Raw genomic sequence first — 24,198 nt, forward strand, 5'->3', positions numbered from 1 at the left:
TGGCAAAACTTGACTAGAAGAAGGGACCGGTTGGTAGGACATGTTCTGAGGCATCAAAGGATCACCAATTTAGCATTGGAGGGCAGCGTATAGGGTAAACATCGTAGAGGGAGACCAAGAGATGAATACACTAAGCAGATTCAGAAGGATGTAGGTTGCAGTAGGTACTGGGAGATGAAGAAGCTTTCACAGGATAGAGTAGCGTGGAGAGCTGCATCAAACCAGTCTCAGGACTGAAGACAACAACAACAACAACAACAACAACCATGTCATCAGTGCATGGCAATGGATGTACATAGTTATTTATTTATTTACATGTCAAGTTCCGTAGGACCAAATTGAGGAGCAAATCTCCAAGATCATGGAACGTGTCAGTATATGAACTTACAACATAAAAGTAATAACAGATAAAAATAAATGTTCATGAACCTGAAAGAAAATCAGTCCATAAGTTTAAGCAAACGCTATCAGCAATACAATGAGAATCAGCTTAATTTTTCAAGTAACTCCTCGACAGAATACAAGGAGTGACCCTTGAGGAAACTCTTCAGTTTCGATTTGAAAGCGCGTGGATTACTGCTAAGATTTTTGAATTCGAGTGGCAGCTTATTGAAAATGGATGCAGCAGTATACTGCACACCTTTTTGCGCAAGAGTTAAGGAAGTCCGATCCAAATGGAGGTTTGACTTCTGTCAAGTATTAACCAAGTGAAAGCTGCTTATTGTTGGGAACAAACTAATATTGGTAACAAGAAACGATAATAATGAATATACATATTGAGAGGCCAATGTCAAAATACCCAGACTCGTGAACAGAGGTCGACAAGAGGTTCGTGAACTCACACCACTTATTGCCCAAACCGCCTGTTTCTGAGCCAAAAATATCCTTCTAGAATGGGAAGAGTTACCCCAAAACATAATACCATACAACATAAGTGAATGAAAATAAGCAAAGTAGACTAATTTATGTGTCGAAGTATCACTCACTTTCGATACCGTTCGAATAGTGAAAATGGCAGTATTAAGTCTTTGAACAAGAGCCTGAATGTGGGCTTTCCACGACAGCTTACTATCTATCTGAACACCTAGGAATTTGAACTGTTCAGTTTCACTAATCATATGCCTGTTCTGTGAGATTAATTCATCGGGTTTTGTTGAATTGTGTGTTAGAAACTGTAAAAACTGAGTCTTACTGTGATTTAACGTTAGTTTATTTTCTACAAGCCATGAACTGAGGTCATGTACTGCACTACTTGAAACCGAGTCAATGTTGCACACAACATCCTTTACTACCAAGCTAGTGTCATCAGCAAACAGAAATATTTTAGATTTACCCATAATACTAGAGGGCATATCATTTATATAAATAAGGAACAGGAGTGGCCCCAACATTGATCCCTGGGGCACCCCCCACTTGACAGTACCCCACTTAGATCCCACATCACAGCCGTTATCAACATTGTGAATAATGACCTTTTGCTGCCTGTTGCTAAAGTAAGAGGTGAACCAATTGTGAGCTACTCCCCTTATTCCGTAATGGTCCAACTTCTGGAGCAATATTGTGAGATCAACACAGTCAAATGCCTTTGTTAAATCTAAAAATATGCCAATCATTCGAAACTTTTTGTTTAGCCCATCCAGTACCTCACAGAGAAAAGAGAATATAGAATTTTGAGTTGTCAAACGACTTCTAAAGCCGAACTGTACATTTGATGAATGGTTTCATTCATTCATTGATAATTGATGCAGAAATGCCATGTGCTACCCTTCTTCTTAACAAGCCTCACAGTAGAGGACTAAAGACTATCAGAAAGTCGATAATGTTATCTTGCAGCATCTACTCCACTTCCTCCTGGTTGATCTGTCATTTACCTAGTGACAGTCTATGTGAGCACTGGCTAATTGGTGTCTGAACCCCAGTGTTGACAGGGTGTTTTAGCATGGGTCTTTGGCATATTTGGAAGCATCCAAAAACTGGTGCAAAATGGCTGTCATTGATGTTGTTCCTTGGTCAGGCCAGATTCTACTGGCAGTTTAATAATAGCTTCCTCCCCTGCAATGTCTATATTGGTGTTGGAGCACAATTCTTGGTCAATAACACTAAGTTGCCCTTCCTGGACTGATTCAGCTATCCTTACACACATACCTTTAGGTATGAGTGGTATCTGCTCATGATGGTGATCCATCTGCAATGTTTGTTATTGTCACTGTAGCATAGATTTCCTTTGTGAGGCTGAGTAGCTTTTTGTGATTGAATAAAGCTTCACTGCTTAACTCAACATCCCAAAATGATGACTGGAACTCATCTTGTTGTTGATGGTGGGATAACAATGTCTTACACATCAAACAACCACAAGAGCAAACTTTGCTATGTGTGCTTGCTGGAATAGCTTCATTAATCTGGAGCTCTGACCTTCCACACGTGACTGCTTGTGATGCCTGCAAAATATCCCATCACAGAATAATGTTATGATTATGTCCTGTAAAATGAAACATTTGAATAGCTGTGTTCTGTCATTGATTGTTATTCTTGCAGTACATCTTCCTGTTTGCTGGACATATTTCCCAGTTGCGACTTTCAGCACAATCGCTTTCATATTATGGAACAGGTCCTTTTTAGCTGACAATGATAATCATATGATAGTACAGAAAAAAAAAAGCCCCTGAGCCAACTAGCACCCACACAGGTTGGTTGTCAATGATGACATCAATGAGATTTCCTGACATCTTGGGGACTGTCATCCATGGACATCCTCCTCTCAGTAGATGGTCATCTCACTTAATTTTCCTGAAGTCAGTGGCTAGGTGACTGGTTGGTGCCTCTCCACAGCAATGTGGAACGGCTATGGGGTGTTGGAGGACAGTTTTGTCCAGGGTATGGCAATGGATTTCGTCCTGCAGCTCATCTGTAGTTGACTGGCATGAATGGAAATTGTTGTGGACTGACAAGACAGCCAGTCCACAGTGACGGGTAACCGAAAGGCACGCACTTAAACTCACGCAGGATGGCGTGAGGTCTGAAACAGGATACATAATGAATGCTATAAAGAAAAGTACGTAGCTTCTGGAATACTTAACTTTAATCCATCATTTGTATACATCGTTCTTGATGAGACATGCTTCATACGATAACTATCAATTGCTATGGCGCCTTGCTAGGTCGTAGCCATTGACTTAGCTGAAGGCTATTCTAACTATCTTCTCTGCAAATAAACGAGGCTTCGTCAGTGTTGCATCGCTAGCTCAGTCGTCCGTACAACTGGGGCGAGTGCTAGTAAGTCTCTCGAGACCTGCCGTGTGGTGGCACTCGGTCTGCGATCACTGACAGTGGCGACACGCGGGTCCGACATGTACTAATGGACCGCGGCCGATTTAAAGCTACCACCTAGCAAGTGTGGCGTCTGGCGGTGACACCACAGAAATGTTTTGATGGTTGTTGTCTGGCGCGATAGTAATAATCAGAATCTCATCATTTCTCTCTGCTGTAGAGTATAACATGTCTGTAAACACACAGTTGTGTTATCCTTTGCCCTCCAATTACCTCTTCTTCTACAAGGTGTTGTACTTGGAGGAGGAAATGGTTGCACCTGCATTGATTGGATGCTGGGTTACTATTTGATGATTGTGGCCTAAGTCTGAGTTAGATGAGTCCATTGTTACTGGTACATTTGGCAAGTGACAGAGATTGGTGCTAAAGATCAATACACATTTTCTTCAACATTCTCCGTTACCTCCGAACATACACTTCCAATATTCACAACTTCTATCACTTGTGTACTCACTCTGACATTTCTGACTGCCATACACTGCTGTATCTCTCCTCCTACTACCTGGTGAATGAGACAGGTGAGATCATGGTGGTCTTCCACAACTGCATTAGGGACTACATTTGGCAGTCATACCTCTTATGCCTGACTCTTTTCTGTTGTATTTCTCAATTCACTGGCACTACTTGATGGTTTCTTCTGTTGTTGTGTCATCCATTACCACAATAGTTTGGTATATGTATTCTGCAACGTCTTTCACTAAGTGTTAGATGTTGTTGGCTTCTGTCATGCTCAGTTTCACAATGTGACATAGGGCAATATTCTGTACATTCGACTTTGTCATTTCCCCATGACATTGCACTCTGTCCTTCAATTGCCTATCTGCTAAGCATACTTCTTGTTGTTTGTTGCAAAACATTTACTTCCTGGAATCTATCTCAGCTATTGAGCTTTTCTTCATTGTTCTTAAACCACTGGTGGTCTGTTATGTGCAAGCAGGAGTAATATTTCCCAAACACTTCATATTATTCCACTTGTATTTAGTGACTCAGTCTAATTCTGTCAGCCATTTTGCAGGGTTGTGACCACCATTGATACATGCCTGATGTGCTTAATGCACAGCTGACTTGCTGCTGTCTTGGAATCCAAATGTCACCTGAGTACACAGATCTTAGGAATGACGAACTTTATGGATTCTGGCCACTGTCCATGTAGCCAACAGTTTTAATGTTGCCTAATTGAAGCCATGGTGATGCAGATGTCTTGAAACATGTAGTGTTTCCACAAATCATGTCACACAAAAACTACAATAGAGTCAGATCCCGAGGCAGTGTTGTCAGTAAAGTACAAGATTTAGAACTGAAAGCAAATTTATTGCTGACACCAAAGTACAGCCAGGACAGAACTGAACTACAGCATGAAGAGTGCAGCTATTTATACAACCACAAAATATTCCAAAATGCTAAGATGTATACAAATATCAAATATTCCAGAATTTACAAACATAAGTTATTTCAAGGAGCTTCCAGAAATGAGTGATACTAAATAACAGGTAATTGCTGGTGGTCGTGTTTGAACTGGAAAACTGCAACACACAAGCCAGTGATGCTAACTGGTATGCTGCGGTGCACTGAACAGAGCTCATGGCAATATGAGACCTTGTGGATCTATATTAATGTCTTTCATCTAATTCAGAAAACTCTGTGTTCTAATCATTTCTTGGGTTCTTTTGCTTACAAGTACTATGTGATGCACATCACTGGATGCTAAGATGGGTCACTCACCTAGCTGTGCGGCTGAACTTCTTGGCCCACTCAGGACCATTGGCGAAGGCAACCTCACCAACATCTGGGAAGCTCATGGCACTAACTCGGGTGCGGACATACAACTCATGTGCACACTTGACAAGTATATATGCACAGTGTGTGCAGACGACAGCAGCCAGAACGGTCCCCAGCACACCCATTGACAAGCCAGCATTCTTGAAGCCAATTGGCATCGCCAAGATGCCTGTGCCTAGTGCTGCCTTCAGGAGATGTGTCAGTGTATCACAGTCACTGAAACAGGCACATAATGGACAAAACATAAGTTACATGAGGATGTGAGGGATATGTTTCAAGTGATTTGTGCAAATCCAAATAAAAAAATCTCTCTCTTTTAGCTTAGAAGTACCTTCAATATGTTATAATGAAATAACAAGCCATGCAGTAATAGAGTAATAAACTGGTCCATATCTAATGTTTATGTTTATGTGTATGTATATAATGTTAATGTTTATGGACTACAGTTACGTAGTGATCTATTGATTGAAGTTTTTTTGCTACTAGGTTTCAGGGACTCAGACCCATCTTCAGGTGTATATGTAACTAAAAATACAAGATACTGTTTTACTTTAACTTTCAGGTACACTTGAAGATTGGGCTGAGACCACTAAACCTGTCAGACAGAAAATGAGTGTCCAACTGTAGCAGATGTTTTAATCATGAATATTACATATAACAGTTGTGGGTGTCCCATCAGCAAAAATGTATGGTCCATATCTGCTCAAATAAGTGGATCATATCTGCCCAAGAAGTGGAAAACCTAAACAAGAAGGAGATTTGATTATTGTTTCCTGAAATACATGTACACATGTCCACTGGTTACAAAGCCCTTTTGATGCATAATTTTTGGGTAAAATCACTCTCCTTTTTTATGTGTATAGATACTCAGTATGTTGATTATTGCTTCTACTGCCTTCATTAACAGCAAGAAACTGACAGTCAGTTCCCTGAAAAGACTGTGGAGTCAGTATTGGCAACACTTCAGATTTTATTCAGGTTTTAGACATTACATTAAGAGAACTGCGAATATTCTAGCAATACTGGTAAGTTAAATGTTTTTGTAATGAGCTGCCTATATCTTCAGTTAGGGGTAAAGTGATAAGGTCAAAGCAACCTTGGCAGTTGTTGAGGATTAACAAGGAATGTTGATTCTGTTTATATTTGGGCAGTACAGGGAGCTTGGTGAAAGCAGTACAGGGAGCTTGGTGAAACAAACATGATACAATTAATTTTGCATTTCCAGTGCATTCCCTTGGAGAACCCCAAAGTCATATCCCCTCAACCCCTTTACCCTAATCTGCTCACCATCTTCAGCCAATTTACAGTAAGTAAAAATAAAAGTACATTAAAATTTTGGTAGCAAAATCAGAAAGTGGTTCCCTTGTCGTAAGCTGAAAATTTTATGTCAACTTTAAGTATTCTTCTACTTACCTCCCTGTTGGGGTTAAATGTCTTACCACACAAACAAGAACAGATGTAGTTCAGGTTGGGAATGAAGTCTCAACAATGGCATTGTTTCACAGTTTTGACTAATGTCACCATTTTCATCTTCCCAGATAATTTATAAGCAGTAACTGCTCTATTTGTTTAAGAACAAGACCTGACAGCAGTAATTTTAAAATTTTCTTTATTATTCAATTACTTCTCACTTTTCTTCCCAATTTTGTACCTTTACTGTTAATTTTGCACCTTTTTTGTCGGTTTTGTACTTTTCATGAATTAAACGTCCAACATACAACCTCTGACAATAAAGTTCGGTGAATAGTCCTATAACATTAACATAGATGAACTATGAACTACAGTTATCTTACTGTCCTTCAAAATACTCACTGCAGTAGCCACCAGAAAGATCGCAGGAGGCGCACATCGGCACGGCACGTTACGGACAGTAGTTGCCGCAAGTAAAGTCCCGTCCACCAGAGGGCAAGCAAGAATTCGACCGCGCCCTCTGCCAGCGGAACAACAATAACTCAGGCAGCACTGGCTGTGCCCAGTCAGTTTTACATGAGGCATGCCTAGCAGACAGTTCCTGGTCTACACTATGTGAAATGTGATGGACAACGTGAATCGTGTTAATACACAATTGGCGATGAGTAGGGTCGTTCTTTCACATGTTGCGTTGTTGTTCCAGTTTCGCAGCTTATCCACGGCATGGAGGATTTAGTGTGGGTTTTGGTTGAGCAGCAGAAGGAGCTCATGGCAACCACGACACAACCGCTTCCGGCGTTGCTCTCCAAGCAGTCTGCTCCAGTGCCATTCCCTCCTCCCTTTCTCCGTATGAGGGGACGGTGGAGGATTGGGACACATATGAACATCACCTTCGGCAGGAGCCCTCATCCTTGTCTTTCGATGCATTGTGTTCAATGCTGTCTTCATATTATTGCCGCCGCACGCATGTTGTGGTGGCTAGGGTCGAGTTCTATCAATGCAAGAAACAGCCCCATCAGTCTTCCCGGGCGTGGGCCACTACCCTGCACGGTCTTAGTCACAAGTGTCATCTTGCCACGGAGCAGTCGCGAGAGTCGTTTGCCCGCGTTATGGTGCGAGACGTCATTGTTCGTTCGGCCCCTGATAGGGAGGTCCGGCAATGAGCCCTGCAGTTGGAAGCCCCGTCCCTTGAGGAAGTACTGTCCATTGCTCAATTGTATGAAGTCTCTCATGCCGCAGGTCAACAGTTGGAAATGTGGTGCGGCGTCGCGGCGGTTCAGGGTGGCGCGGCCACATCCACTGCGTCCGGGATGGACGACGTGCGAGCGGTACAATCCGGCCGTTATGGCCGCTCCCGCACGGCGCGTAAACTGAGTTCCAGCCGCTGGCCCCTGTTACCGTCCTGTGCGTCGTGCTATATACATCGTGATCAGTCAGAGCGACCCCAGCGTTGGGCCATTTGTCGCAAATGTAATAAAAAAGGACACATTGCTAAAGTTTGCTGCTCAGCCTCAAAAGAATCAAAGGAAGCAGGTACAGAGGACATGGACAATGACATTCAGGAAGTTTCATTGGGCCAGGCTCCTGACACATCGGCACACAAACTCTTTATCGAGGTATCGGTTCGGTCGCACCGACTACAACTGCAAGTAGATACGGGCACGGCAGTTTCCTTGTTGAATGCACAAACTTACTCCGACCTTGGGTCGCCCCCGTTGGCACCAGTTTACCGGCGTCTCCGCGGTTATGGTAAACAGTTCATTCCCCTACTGGGCCAATTCACTACCGACGTTACTTACAAATCAGTCACTTGGCCTCTTACTTTTATTGTTGTCAGTGATGCGAGCTCCGCTAACCTTTTTGGATTGGATGCCTTTCAAGCTTTCGGTTTTTCTATCGCAGACACCTTACAGTTGGTCTCCGCAGACGTTCCCTATCAATCATTGGAATCTTTGACCTCTGACTTTAAGGATATCTTTGAGGAGGGCCTGGGGCATGTCTCAGATTTTGAAGCTCACTTAACGTTGAAGGCGTCGGCTAACCCGCATTTTCTACATGCAAGGCAGATCCCCTTGGCTCTCCACCCTCAGGTAAAAGCAGAGCTAGACCAGCTGACAGCCTTTGGGGTCGTTCTTCTCATTTATTCTAGTGAGTGGGCTTCGCCCCTCGTTATTGTCAAGAAACCCTCGGGAAAATTACGTCTTTGTGGCGATTTCAAGGCCACCATTAATTCCCAATTGGTGGTGGACACATATCCCTTGCCTTGTTCTGATGAATTGTTCTCCGATGTGGCGGGAGGCCAATATTTTTCGAAAATCGATCTTTCGGAGGCTTATCATCAGATACCACTTGATGAGTACTCCAAACGGCTGGCGGTCGTCAACACCCCATTTGGCCTTTACCAATACCAGCGGTTGGCCTTCGGAATATGCAGTGCCCCGGTGATATTTCAGCGTTATCTTGAGCACGTCACGTTGACAATATGTCATTGTATTAATTACCTGGACGACATAATTTTCATAGGCCGCAGCACGAAGGAACACTTGCACAACCTTCGAACCCTCTTTCTCAAATTCAGGTCTGTGGGCCTGCGTTGCAACCTGCGTAAGTCAAACTTCTTCCAACCGTCCATTGAGTATGTGGGCTACACCATCTCTCGGCACAGCGTCCAGCCACTAGGAAGTTTGGTCCAAGGTATTGTCGACCTTCCGCAGCCCACTTTGCTGAAGGAGTTACAAGCTTTTTTAGACAAGATTGCCTATTACCATCTGTTCATTCCCAGGGCTCCCACCATAGCCCGCCCCCTGTACTGCCTTCTGCGCAAGAGTGTTCCTTTTGATTGGTCGCCTGCATGCAAGCGAGTGTTCACCTCGTTGAAGGGCCTCCTTACATCAGCGCCATGTTTGGCTACATTTGACCCCAATAAGCCGTTGGTCCTGGCTACAGATGCTTCGCAGTATGGGGTGGGGGCGGTCCTGGCCCATCGCAGTGCGGATGGCTCCGAGCAGCCACTGGCGTTTGCGTCTAAAACTCTTAGTCCCGCACACGCCCATTACTCCCAGGTGGGAAAAAGAGTCTTTGGCCATTGTCTACGCTGTTACCAAGCTTCACCCTTTCTTGTATGGCACGAAGTTTCGGTTAATCACTGACCATAAACCATTAATATCGTTATTTGGCCCCACCTCTCAGATTCTGGATAGGGCAGCCCACAGACTGCAGCGCTGGGCCTTGTTCCTCTCTAAATACCATTATGACATTCATTTCACCCTACCGGACAGCATGCCAATGCCTACGCTCTTTCCCGTCTTCCGGTGGGCCCGGATCCTAAGTTCGATCGGGAGGAGATTATGTGTTTCCATTTGGATGTGGCGTCCCGCCAAGGGGTTGATGGCTTCCCAATCACTAGTTCTAGAGTCGCCAGGGAAACGGCAGTGGACCCGGTTATCCGGCAAGTAGTTCACCTCGTTCAGCAGGGGTGTTCGTCCCGACCTCCAGGCCGGGCCTCGGACCCTCTTCAGAGAACGGTATTCCATGCTTTGCCGTTTCATTTCAAAGTCATACCAAAGACACCAGGTTTCTTCCTCAGTTCAAGAAATTGGGTGTCATATCCACCGTTTCGACAAAATCCTGTGAAGCCTCTAAACACGCCTGCTTCTGATCATCAGTCAGGTGATGAGGCACAAGACAACAACATGTTTTCCTCTTCCCTAACTCCTGGGTAAGGATTTGTCACACAGATTCACTGTTCATCTGCAGTTCATCCACTATCATGCACACAGTTAATCAATGGTCTTCGTGATTAATGTCCTCACTTTCTCAGTATTTTTGTCACTGACAGCAGTCACTAGTCATCTGATCTGGGGATTGTCAGAAACACTTCCCCAGCCTCATCACAAATGGGCAAACCACTCTTACACACACTTCATGGACAGTGCTTGATCGCCATAAACATGTACCAACATTGCACGAATTTCTTTCAGGGTCTTGCCAAACTTAAAACAAAACTTTAAATTGATCCTTCGCTTATTCATTCCCCTGTTCTCAGTTCACAACCAATGCACTGAACAAGCACTTAGTCCAACAGGTCTAACGCGGAATACACACAATGGTCAACTGAACTACGGTGGGGGGCAGGTTGTCAACACCAGCCGCTATGCAGGTGCAGTGTTGTGAATCGCCAGGGCTGCCTGATTGACTGTTCTGATTACATTCACCAAACTTTATTGTCAGAGGTTGTATTTGCACATCAAAATATTCCTATTTTGGTGTTTTAAGTTCCAGATGGCATTTTCAAAAGTTTTGGCTATTGTCATTTTTCAGACACTTTACTGTTTTAATTATTTTTAGTGTTCTTTACTTCTATCAGTAAAAAAGTAACCATTATAGTATCACTTTGTTGTCCATCTGTTCGTCTATGTGCCTGTCTGCCCAACACGTTGGAGCCCTCTTTCTTAGGAATGGGTAGGCACATCAAGTGAAATTTATTTCACATTCTGAAGTCTAATGTCCCTTGGTGGTGTAAAACATTTAAGCTTCTAAATCAATGCAGTCAAAATATATGGCCATTTAGGTCACAAATTTTAACACTCATAAACTCATTCATCAAAACCTGTAGGGTACTTCTCATTGACCTAGAATAATGAAATTTGGCAAGAAGCCAGGTTTCACAGTACGAATAAGAGAAAAACTCTGAAAGTGTTGGAATTCCTAGGACTGATATCTCATCACTATCGATATCGATAACAAGCAAAAACTGTTGAGGTTGGACAAACTATTTACATACATAATTAACTTTATAGAGAACCCTTTGTGTGTGAGTTCTACTCACACTTATAAAGATTTATTTTTTATTTTTCTGGGTATTGTACAGATGTCAGCAGAGTCTTCCACTTGCATTTGCATTACAATGACAACTAAAAATACTAGTAAGTGGAATTCAAAATACACACACAGCCTACTGTGCTAGTATCTTAAAGAATAAATGAAAATTCCCATCTAGATACCTGTTTGGAGACCTAAGGTATGAATTTTCATATCTCACACCCAGTGCAAAGTCCAAAGACATATTGAAATTTGAAACTGCTGTTTATTTGTTGCTCCCTGGTAAATTCCTCTATGCTATAGAGGCAGTAGTCAATTGAATATGCCTTCAGTCTGACTTTAAGACTTCCTAAAGTGTCTAGTGATTTCATTTCTGGACAGTCTATTGTAAATTTTTATATTTTACTAAAATGTTCCCCCTAACAGGGGTAAACGTTACTTGTTCAGTGGGCACTCTTTCTTTTGTCTCATATTATTGTCAATGAACCATCTATGTATAATTCTAGATCTACATCACTTCTATACTCTGCAAACTACCTTACAGTATGTGGCGGAAGGTACTTTGTGTATGACTCACTTCTTTCCTTTCCTGTTCTAGTGTCAAACAGTTTGTGAGAAGAAAATTTTTGGAAAGCCCCCATGTGAGCTTCAATCTCTCTAATTTTATGTTCACGATCTTTACTTGAGATATACATAGGAGGAAGCAATATGTTGTTTGACTCTTCTAGGAACATGAACTCTCAAAATTTTAACAGTAGCCACATCTTCATGCAGAAAGCATCTCTTCCAGCATCTTCCACAGGAGTTGGCTGAGCATATCCATGATACTTTTGTGGTTACTAAATGAACTTATAACAAAAAGTGCTGCTCTTCTTTCAATCCTATTTCCTCTATCAGTCCGATATGGTACACATTCCAAAATGACTAGCAATATTCAAACACCAGTGTTGCTTGAAGAACAATTTTGTAAGCTTCCTCCTATGTGGGTAGTCTACACTTTCTAAGGCTTCTTCCAATGAATCTCAGTCTGACATCTGCCTTATCTGCAGTTAGTTTTATATGGTTGTTTCACTTTAAATCCCTCTGTGTGCATATGCCTAGATATTTTATGGATGTAATTTCTTCCAGTGATTGTTCTGCAATCATGTAATCATACATTAATGGGTCTTTCTGCATATTTATGCACAGTACATTATTTTTTGTTTTTTATGTTGATGGTCAACTGCCAATCCCTGCACCAACTGCCAATCCTATGTGACTTCATGCATTTCAGAACAATTTTCTAGTGTTGTCATTTTTCTCTGTCTACAACAGCATCATCTGTGAAAAGCCTTGTGTAATTTCCAACGTTATCTGCTAGGTGATTCACATATTCTTTGAAAATTGATAATCGTATGAGACTCCCTTAGGGGATGCCCAAACTTGCTCTAATGTCAGGAGATTCTTCTACACAAAAGACTTGGATTTTTAATTGCATACTTCTTAACAAACACAGCAGCCTCCTAAACATACACTCATGCCAAGCAGACAATCCTCTTTTCCTGAATAGTGCTTCACAGAAAGTTCTTTTCCTTCTTTTCTATAATTTAAAAAGAAAGATTCATCTAAAAAAGCTGCAGACAGTGTGCTGTGTTATGCCAAAATGTAAGATCATATTGTAACTCAGAGTAAACAAAAACAAAATAAATAGTTTTTCAGTCAAGTTTGTTACACTATTGTCAATGACTCATTGGAATGTTTTTGTCCTATGTAATATCATTCTGGAGCCAAATTCATTAAAATTTTGTGCTATTTACATTGACTGAATAGTTTTGTCATGTATGTTTCTCTTATGGTTATTTTTGTTTCTTGGATTGTGTCAGTTTAATGTTAAAATACCTACCAGTTTCAAAAAAACAAATACCTCATTAGCTACTCCGAGAAATTTTCAGGTCATCTAGATTTGAGGATTTAAAGTACCTGTTAACCACATGGCAAGTAAGAGTGTTTTATTGTAAACCTGGCTGGCTAACTAGTAGTGTACTGTTTACAGGCACCTCTTGTTCCAGACAGGAAAATACCACAGAGATCATAAAGAGCTAATTTACTAGCTGAAATTTAGCTGGTACATGTGGTATAGTGTGGTGGCTCAGTGGTAGGTCAGCATATTTGGTCAGAGGGCAGGCTACCCTCTGCAGTAAAAAAAGCTGAGTAAAGTGATCAGTGATGAACTTGAATGAGTGTCAGATGACATCTGCCCCAACCAAATGCAATGAACAACAGTTAAGAAAATGAAAAAAAAAGAAAAAAGAAAAAAAGTGGTAAAGTGCCAAACTACAAATCCAAAGGTCTCTGATTTGGTCCCCAATCAATCTTAGGATTTTTGTCTGTCACTTATCACTTCTTTCACCTCTGGCAATGTTTATTGATGTGAAAGATGGAGAGCTGCATGGTGGTCCAGAATACCTACAGTTCAACGACTGTAGGTCCCCCTATAAATGGCTGGATCAGTCAGTTCAAAAGTCAGAGAAAGTCTAAGGCATTCCACCTCCAACAGGACACTGAGTAGTACAAAATAACCTTCAGACTAATAACTGCTTTACTTGAAGTATAAATAGTATTAAGCAAAGTTATGACAGTTTATTCTTAATACATTGTACAATTTATTTTTATTTTTTGTTGATGATACCTTGATTGTTCCCACCACTAACAGTTTACCTTCTTGATGGGGTCAATGGAACATCATGAACAAATTAATTGATTAATTAATTAATGTGATGGCTGGATTGTTGGTTTTTCCAAATGCAGTCTGTTGTCTCTTATTTATTGCTAAGGTTCCACACAATGAAGCACTACCTTCTACCTACTGTGGGAAGCATTGCCTTTGTCATGGCAGATCAGGTAATTTATCAGCGTGAATGTGTACTAGCATCATTACCCTTTTTTCCCCCTACAAGGAAAGGAGGGATTCCTTGGCACTCTGTACATACGTTGAATAGCCTAAAGTGGACTTATTGAACTTAAGTGTATTGGGATTTTCTCAGAACACTGTCATCTTGTCTTCTCCTGTCGCTTCAAGGTGACAGAAACACTGTCATCTTGTCTGTTCCTGTGGCCTCAAGGTCACAGGCATCTCAGTGTTACATGTTGTAAATTCATATGGCAAATGAATGAATAAGAACAGTAGCATATACTCTGGACTCTGAATCACAACATATAATGCAAAGAGCAAAAGGAGTAAAGAAACATTTTATGAAGAACTAATTGTTTGTTGCAGAGTATGTTTTTTGAATGAAGCATACAAACTCTTACAAAAACTGGTATTTTTAAGCAAAATAATGTTTCCACTGTTAAATAAAGCACACAAACATTCTCAGTTCAAGGTGAAAAACACATTATGTGCAGTGACAAAGCTAATGCCCTAGGCTGGGCTCATAACACATATAAAGAGAGTCAGCAAGATGTCTGAAGTACAGTTGATTGCTATGAATGAAACTTCCTGGCAGATTTTTGTCTGTCACTTATCACTTTTTTCACCTCTGGCAATGTTTATTGATGTGAAAGATGGAGAGCTGCATGGTGGTCCAGAATACCTACAGTTCAGGAAGTTTCATATCAGCGCACACTCCACTGCAGAGTGAAAATCGCATTCTGATTGCTATGAATGCTCACAAAAGCAAAATGTGCCTATGCACTTAAATACATGATAACTGTGCCATTGTCATTGAGAAATGTATCCATTTACATATCAGTATGGGCATGTTAGTACCAGTTAGTATACAGGGTGTATCAAAAAGAACCATCCGAGTTGGCAAGTCTATATTTCTGAAACTAATAAATACAATGAATTTTGTTTTTTGATGAACGGGAAACTCAAAAAGTTTTTTCATACCTTTCCATAGGTGTTCAACATGGCTCCCTTGAGATGAATGGCATATGTCAATGCAGTATTCAAACTGTTCCCACATTGCAGTGGGCATTTCTTGAGTTGCAGCTTCTACATCTGCTGTTATGTGGTGTCTCAGTTAATTCATTGTTTTTGGTAAGTGAGGCACATAAACAGAGTCTTTTATAAACCCCAACAAGAAATAATCACATACAGTTAGGTGCGGTGATGTTGGATGTCAGTAATGTAATGCTGAATCATCCATTGTTCAATAATCCTTTCATTTAAAAATTCCTGCACTTCCGGATGTCAGTGTGGTGGTGCTCTATCCTGTTGGTAAACAAAGTCATTTGAATCAGTCTCCAACTGTGGGAAAAGAAAGTGCTCAAGTATTTTGAGATACGTGCTTCCTGTAGCAGAATTTTTGACAAATAAAAATGGACTACACACATTTTCCCGTGAAACTGCACAAAACACATTAAATTTTGGAGAGCTCCTCTCATGTTGTAAAGCTTCATGTGGTTGTTCCATACCCGATATTCTCACATTATGACAGTTCATCTTTTTGTTTAAATGGAATGTTGCCTCGTCACTAAACACTAAGCTTGGAAGATAACTGTCATCCTCCATCTTGCTAAGAACAGAATTACAGAACTCCATGCCGGCCGAAGTGGCCGTGCGGTTAAAGGCGCTGCAGTCTGGAACCGCAAGACCGCTACGGTCGCAGGTTCGAATCCTGCCTCGGGCATGGATGTTTGTGATGTCCTTAGGTTAGTTAGGTTTAACTAGTTCTAAGTTCTAGGGGACTAATGACCTCAGCAGTTGAGTCCCATAGTGCTCAGAGCCATTTTGAACAGAACTCCATATGTTGTTGTTTGTCACCTTCATGAAGAGCTTGCAGTAGCTGAATTTTGTATGGTTTTATGTGTAAATGTCAGTGCAACAGATGCCAGATGGACATAGGTGGCATGCTGAACTGTCGAGCTGCATGGCAAATAGATTTCTGCGGGCTCCTTATGAAACTATGGAGGATGCAGTGAATGTCTCTATAGACGCTCAAGTATGGCCCAGCAATTTGCCTGTACACAAACAATCTGTTTCTCAGAATTTTTCATCCCATTGTCTAATGCTCTGTGCTGTAGGTAGATCCACACCATTCCTAGTACGAAAGTTGTGCTGAACAGTTATTACTGACCCACACTGTGCAAAATATAGAACACAAAACACTTTATGTTGTCCCAACACCATTTTTACTAGAACTAAAGTGGGCACACTCCGCTGCTACCTAGCAGCAACCACGTGGAAATCAAGAGTTTGCTCCTTCCAACAGCATGTTGTTCATGCATGTATCTCAAGTAACACAATAGTTATGATTTTTTTTAATTGGATGATTCTTTCTGAAAAACCCTGTATTTTACAGAAGTTTCCAGGTATGTGTGCTTATGCCTGTTAATTATACCTTGACTCATTCTTAATCTCTGAAGGATCTCTACTTCATGATGGAATTTACAGATCATGATGTGAAAGTGAATGCATCTTGAGATTCATCATGGGGAATGCAGCTGAGCAGCCTATGATACCACTTCATGTAAATTTCTCAGTATGTGCTATGACATTGTTATGATGTTTGTTTAACATCTGAACAAACATGGACCTAAAAATGTAATGTGGAAATGTTTCCACTTGTGCAACAGTAAATCTAACACAAACTCCAGCCTCTTCAACAATCAGTTGTGAGCAGCTCCACTCTCACTCAGAATGAGATCTAATGCCAATAAGTCATGGGATGAAAAGATCACTGAAGGCCTTGTTACTGTCAGACAATTGACAGAAATTAACTCCAATGGAGGGTTAGCAATAATATGGCAAACTAACGATTGGGGAGAGTGCAGGATGCATGGCTTGCCATGAGGAAATTGCCTCTTATCACTTAAGAAGTGAAACATCCACAATCCAAACCATATCCTTAGTGCAATATCTGCAAGGATATGAAATGAAACAATAACATGGGCTCAGTTGTGGGTAAAGTTGGTGGCAGATTTTTTTCTTTGGTAGGATACTGGGAAAATGCAGCTAGATGACAAAGGAAACTGCTTGCAAAACATTTGTGCATTCCATCTATACCTACACATCTAGACATATTAATAAATTAAGGCCCCCACAAAGATTTGTCTGTGAGTGTGGAAAGGATAATGCCAGGAACTAATGTAGAGATTTTGATAGGAATAGATTGACTGATTCATGAGGAAAAGGTGCAACGGCACATAAGTCCTCTGGCCATAGATACTTAGTATGTTACTAAATGGCTAAGTCACCAGGTCACAGTTACGGGTTGGCTATCTAACAACTTCCGGGGAAAGAAAAATTTGATTTTAAGTAGGTTCAAATGGCTCTGAGCACTATGGGACTCAACATCTGAGGTCATCAGTCCCCTAGAACTTAGAACTACTTAAACCTAACTAACCTAATGACATCACACACACCCATGCCCGAGGCAGGATTTGAACCTGCGACCGTAGCAGTCACGCGGTTCCGGGTTGAAGTGCCTAGAACCGCACGGCCACCGCGGCCAGCCTTTTAAGTATGTCATGTAATTATTGACCAAATTTAAAAATTACAATTGGTGTCATAATCTATTCACTAAGACATGATCTGACATTACAGGCTTAACACAATAAATCAAGTATTAAAATTAGAAACTATGGATATGTCTTGTGGCAATGTAACTCACAGAGCACAAACTGTCCAGTATTTTAGATTGGGAGCACTTAGGAACTTCGAATAAACTTGATGCATAATTTCAAAGCTTTTTGAAAATTTTTCTCTCTGACATCCCCCACAAAATATTGAAAGAAAAAAGTTAGGCACATACTTTATTTTCACTGTGTATGCTGTAAAAGTTCAGCATCAGGTATGACATTTTAATTTGTTTCATTTTTATCACTAACTCTATTCACAAGACATTTTGCAAACAGTATCTGCATAGATCCACAGAACGTACCAGCACAATTATACCACTGTACAACACAAAGTTCAGGAGATATGTCATGAACATTGACTTGCATGAAAAACTAGCTTTTCTAAAAATGGAGTGCAAATTACCTAGACTATACCCACCTAGTATTTGAAAATGAGAGCACTTAGCAAGTTCCAAAAAACCTTAAGCTCAAAGCTGTCTTGTGTATGGGAGTTTGATTCTTTAAATAAACCATGGAAAACACTGAAGTGGTAGAGACTTGAAGACATAAACCAACTACCCAATGTTTTAAGGAACATTCTTGCAAGCAGAATCTAGGAATATACTATGGCTCCCTATGTACCACTCCTTTAAGACATATAAAGTAAAGGGTAGGCTAATTACAGAGTGCATAAAGGTGTTTAAACAATAATCCTTTCCACTCTGGCTCATAATGTGCCCCAACATGGTGTAATGGACTGTACCCAGCCATATAATGACCAGCAGACAGTGCTGAATTCTGCTGCCAAGAGAAGCAATTTGAAAATTTCTTGTTGTTAAAACAAAGGTCCTAATTACACCACTCTTCCATGACTCTTTGCTACCTAAGGGCCGGAGCCTAGCTGATCATGGCAGTCATGTATCTGCAGTATTTCACCACTGCCTGTGCAATATCTGCAGACCTCAGCTGAATAGTTCCATTGCACATTGCACCAATATGTGTCCACCTCCCCCTCTCCCAGCAATCTTCTTGATAATTTGCTGTATCAAAGTGGATTTAGTGGGAACTTCAAGGGTTTTCAAGAAATATCAAACTATGATATCCGTTTGCTCTCCTCAATAGTTCTTTCAGATTTTGCTCTTACATCCTTCTATGCCACAAGGTTTTCTGCAATTAGTCAGTGTTCTAACCATTTTAGAGCTGTATGCCTACCCCAAACAGCGGAATAGCCCTCCTCATTTCACCAGCAGACAAGTAATCCTTTTAGATGGCTTGATGGCTTTAGAATAGATGCATCAGTGGTCATAACGTGGCTGCTGCCACAGTGTCAGAACACAGGAAGCTGGTTGTGCAGCATTCTAGAAGCATTGATGAGCATCCAATTTGATAGCTTCCTCAAGGCGCTATCACTTATGATATTGTAGTTCACATTGCATTATTTGTGGTGAAGCATTTTACGAGGGGCATTCAATAAGTAGTGCAACACACTTTTTTCCTGTTGCAGATTGGTTTTATTCAGAATCCCAATACAACATGTTATTCCCCACTCTTTTGGCTACAAAAATCTGTTTCTCAACATAATCCCATGCAGTGCAATGACCTCACGCCACCTTACTGGGATGGCCAGTATGTCCACATGGTAACACTCTACTGGTCGATGTCAGAGCCAACATCTTGCTGTATCGCTAACCTTCCCATCATCCCCACACTGCTTCCCATCATCCCCACACTGCTTCCCATGGAGTTCACCCTTCATTGGGACACTGATGGTCCTTTGTTGCTCTTTATGGTCTTATTTTAGGAGCTGAGGAACCAAGCAGACACAAAACTTTGAGTACTCCATCTGGTGGATGAGTTTGTCAGCATTACCAACAGACATGTCCAGTAGTGCAGTGAAATGTTTGTTTGTGATCCGCTTATCAGCTCAAATGAGACTGTCCAGACGCACTAACATTCCAGGAGTCACAATTGTAGGTAGCTGACCAGCATGCAGGAGATCAAACAGTGTTGCGCAACCTGGTTGTGATGGTGACAGATGCTTTGCCCAATGACTCACCGTGCTTTTGTTCACTGCCAGATCCTCGTAGGCAATCCGCAAACGCTTATTAATATCTGAGATGCTCTGATTTTGCACCAAAAGAAACTCAATAACAGCTCTCTACTTGGAACGCACCTTTGTTACAGACGCCATCCTGAAGTTTACATAGGAACTTCATGAAACTAAAGGGGCTGAAGTGGGTATATTCCACGAAGTCCCACAACAAAATCGAGGTTTTTTTCAACCGACATTGGCCGAGAAAAAAATGTGTTTCATTACTTATTGAACGTCCCTTGCATATCTGATGGGTGTGCATGAGGCACTGCTAGCCGCTCATATTTTAATAAAAATGCTTTGCGACGGAGAAAGAATATTGTTGTACTGCTAAACGTACGTAATTGTCCAAAAATGGAAGAGTACAGAGGCCGCATTGTTTATCTTTGAATAAGCGTACTTTCCTTTTTCGTATGATTTTGGAGGCCATGCAGAGTGTTTCATAAACCGTCACTGGAAAAGCAGCAACAGGAATGACAGAAGACAATTTTCACAACACCCCAACGTTCCTAGAGATGAGTGGAAAAGAGAGTAGTGTCTCTGTGATTCTCAATGGACTGTTTCCTCACTTTTAGGTCGACATCAAAGACTTCAATTAATGGAGAGAAATATTTGATCACAGGTGTGGTGAAAAATATCGATGTTTCAAACGAAAATTTTGAATCCATGGAAAAATTTACTTCGTTTCCATCTGGTCGATAACGAGGCCATTACAGATAAAACACAACATCAAGTAAAACAATAACAGGGTCAGAAAACGCCCACGTCTTTTACAAAGGAACCATCACCTTAATCGACTTAGGGAAAGCACGTAACCCTAAATGTGAAAGCCCGGAGTAGGATCAGGGCAGTTTCTAGGTGTTTTAACGCCCTACGGGAATCGAAAAAATGACGTCCTCTCATTTTCAGTACCATCAGTATCCCCATGTCACCCGCGCCCCTCCACCACCGCTAACAATCAATGGCACAAAAATGCGAATCTTTTATTATATTTTTAATCATTAAACTAAGGTGATCAGACGTCCTCATTTTCTGGGAACAGTCCTCAATTTTCATATTTTGTCCTCAATTCCCTTAAAACTTATTGAGGAAATAAATGTCCTCAATTTCTTATTTTTTGTCCCCAGTTTTTGAAATTTCCGAAAATAACTGAAATAGGAAGAATGTGCTTAACATTTTAAGCTGGAACTCAACTGAATATACCAGTACAACCAAATTCAGCATCAATTATTTAGTTTGTTTAACAATAAGAAAATGGACTAATATAGGTGTGGAACTATTTTCTGGTGCGAATGAATTTTTCCTTGAATTTAGAAATTATACTATAATGGGAGACATGCCAAAGCAATACCCAAGGGGGAAGAGAATGGGTACTTCACGCCCGCATGTTTAAAAATATTGTAAACTTGTCATGTACATCACAGTTTAAAATTTTGAAAAAAACTGTTTCTTATTTTTAACGATTTCTTATGCCAGATTCCGTAATTGTTTTGAATTTTTTAGTAAAACGTAACCCAAAAATTTAAGTCCTCGTAGTGAATGTGACTTGCAACAAATGCCACATTCATATTTTGAAGTTCAGAATCCTCCTTACACATTAATACATCTTTAAAGAGTATGTTGTGCATAAACTCAACAACAATTAACGATATTTGTATTTTTAAATTTTTTTGTGGTGGTCATAAAGCACCCTTCTTCTCTGTGTACGCACTATGGAAAACATTGGTATTGTTAAGATTAATGTGAAATATATTTTCAGTTTTGGACGATACTTACACATCAGTACCTATTTAAAAATGAGTTTTTAAAAATAAAACTTAACAACAGTTACCTTTTCTCACATTATGGAAAATGCTTTAGTGTTGAAAGGCTTAAGTAATGTTCCTTATGCTTCTGAAAACAATTCGGTGTTTTAATTTTTCCTCTTTTTCATTTTTTCTCCTCATTTGCTCAATTTTTTTCTGTTTGATTTGAAATTAATCTTTGGCGCCCCTAAAATTTTGCCGCCCTATCGGCTGCATAATCTTCCCTAATGGTAGAAGCGGCCTTGAGTAGGATTTCAACCCTGTTCCTCCTGACCAGGAGTTCTGCATCTTAGTGCGCCTTCTGACTTGGTAAATCACCTACAGGAAAATGCTGGGTTGCTTCCTTGAAGAGTTCTGTTCCATCTGAAGTAGTGCTGGGTCTTTAATGACACAGACATCAACGAGACATACTTTAATCGTCGTCATTGCCCCTCGTCACTTACACTGAAATACTGTAGCTTTCAGAGTTTCCTCGCGTAGCTTGAATCAAGATACCTAGTATTCACTTGTATCTGCCAGCTGGTCTACCACTTTCGTAAACCTCCTTTGGTACCAGGTTTCAACCGTACTCACCTTGTGGCGCCAGCAATCTTACGGTCGGTGAGAGGGTCCCAAGGTGGGAGCCGACCGTCCGGCGAAAGCGGTTCCGACGCCTCCACATCTTTCGGGGCAGCCGGCGCGACCGTCACTTTATACCTGCAACAGGAGCCGAACGTCAATCCCCATATCTTTCTCTAAGGAAATACTGACAATTCTTCCTCTTTCTGAGCTCAACATCTCACTCATTAACTCATTATGGAAGGATGCTGAGCCAGTTTTTCAAGATAGCAAATGGGAAGTTGCGGTACAGAAAATGACCCAGAGATCACCGGTGTGTTTGTGTTTGTGTGTGTGTGTGTGTGTGTGTGTGTGTAGTGAGTGAAGTGTTATGAAACAACGTGTGTGTAGTGTGTGCAGTGACTGATAGTGAGATATGAGTGAACAGTGTGGCACTACATTATTTAATAAGTTATTTGTAAAAAAAAGTATTGTATACCAAGAGTAAATCTAATGATTGTTTTTAACTAGAAGTCTTAAATATATGTGTATACGTATTAGCTTATTTTAAATTGGTCTAAACTTGCAAATACTTTGACATGTCCTATATCCTTGTAAAAAGAGATCTACGAATGAATAAAGCTGCTGCTACTACTACTACTAAAACATGTTTATATTGTTAAGACTGAGCTGAAAGATATTTTCAATTTAGGATCATACTTATACATCAGTACCTCTCTCTCTCTCTCTCTCTCTCTCTCTCTCTCTCTCTCTCTCTCTCTCTCTCTCTCTTTCTTTCAGGACGAAGGAATTGAATGAAAAGTAGAAAAAAGTGCACGCGCAGCGCTACTGTCTGATGTCCGAGAGTAATTATGTAGCATTCTGAGGGAGCTAAGAACTGGTGGATATCAGAAAGAACCCAGCTCAGCAGCGAAAGCAAGGCACACCCCGAGCTCATGGTTCTGGATAAGTGGTACCTGCCTAGACAGCTGCTTTGTCATCGCAAGCAAAGCTCCTACAGCTTTAAGTACGAGGTGCATTCAAGTTCTAAGGCCTCCGATTTTTTTTCTAATTAACTACTCACCCGAAATCGATGAAACTGGCGTTACTTCTCGACGTAATCGCCCTGCAGACGTACACATTTTTCACGACGCTGACGCCATGATTCCATGGCAGCGGCGAAGGCTTCTTTAGGGGTCTGTTTTGACCACTGGAAAATCGCTGAGGCAATAGCAGCACGGCTGGTGAATGTGCGGCCACGGAGGGTGTCTTTCCTTGTTGGAAAAAGTCACTAGGAACCAGGTCAGGTGAGTATGGAACATGAGGAATCACTTCAAAGTTATCACGAAGAAACTGTTGCGTAACATTAGCTCGATGTGCGGGTGCGTTGTCTTGGTGAAACAGCACACGCGCAGCCCTTCCCAGACGTTTTTGTTGCAGTGCAGGAAGGAATTTGTTCTACAAAACATTTTCGTAGGATGCACCTGTTACCGTAGTGCCCTTTGGAACGCAATGGGTAAGGATTACGCCCTCGCTGTCCCAGAACATGGACACCATCATTTTTTCAGCACTGGCGGTTACCCGAAATTTTTTTGGTGGCGGTGAATCTGTGTGCTTCCATTGAGCTGACTAGTGCTTTGTTTTTGGATTGAAAAATGGCATCCACGTCTCATCCATTGTCACAACCGACGAAAAGAAAGTCCCATTCATGCTGTCGTTGCACGTCAACATTGCTTGGCAACATGCCACATGGGCAGCCATTTGGTCGTCCGTCAGCATTTGTGGCACCCATCTGGATGACACTTTTTGCATTTTCAGGTCGTCATGCAGGATTGTGTGCACAGAACCCACAGAAATGCCAACTCTGGAGGGGATCTGTTTAAA

General features: G+C 41.2%; 1 protein-coding gene across 4 annotated transcripts in view; it reads right to left on the minus strand.

The window, feature by feature from the left end:
• The window catches only part of LOC126481220 (proton-coupled amino acid transporter-like protein pathetic), a 322,252-nt gene that overhangs the window by 41,221 nt on the left and 256,833 nt on the right, over positions 1 to 24,198 (minus strand). For all 4 annotated transcript variants that reach the window (XM_050104836.1, XM_050104828.1, XM_050104844.1 and 1 more), the window contains 2 exons: positions 22,351 to 22,473; positions 5,050 to 5,322 (listed from right to left, as the gene is read on the minus strand). In XM_050104836.1, the coding sequence (XP_049960793.1) occupies positions 5,050 to 5,322; positions 22,351 to 22,473 (396 nt within the window). The remainder of the gene's footprint in view (positions 1 to 5,049; positions 5,323 to 22,350; positions 22,474 to 24,198) is intronic.

Source organism: Schistocerca serialis, chromosome 1 (genome assembly GCF_023864345.2).
Source record: "Schistocerca serialis cubense isolate TAMUIC-IGC-003099 chromosome 1, iqSchSeri2.2, whole genome shotgun sequence".
NCBI lineage: Eukaryota > Metazoa > Arthropoda > Insecta > Orthoptera > Acrididae > Schistocerca > Schistocerca serialis.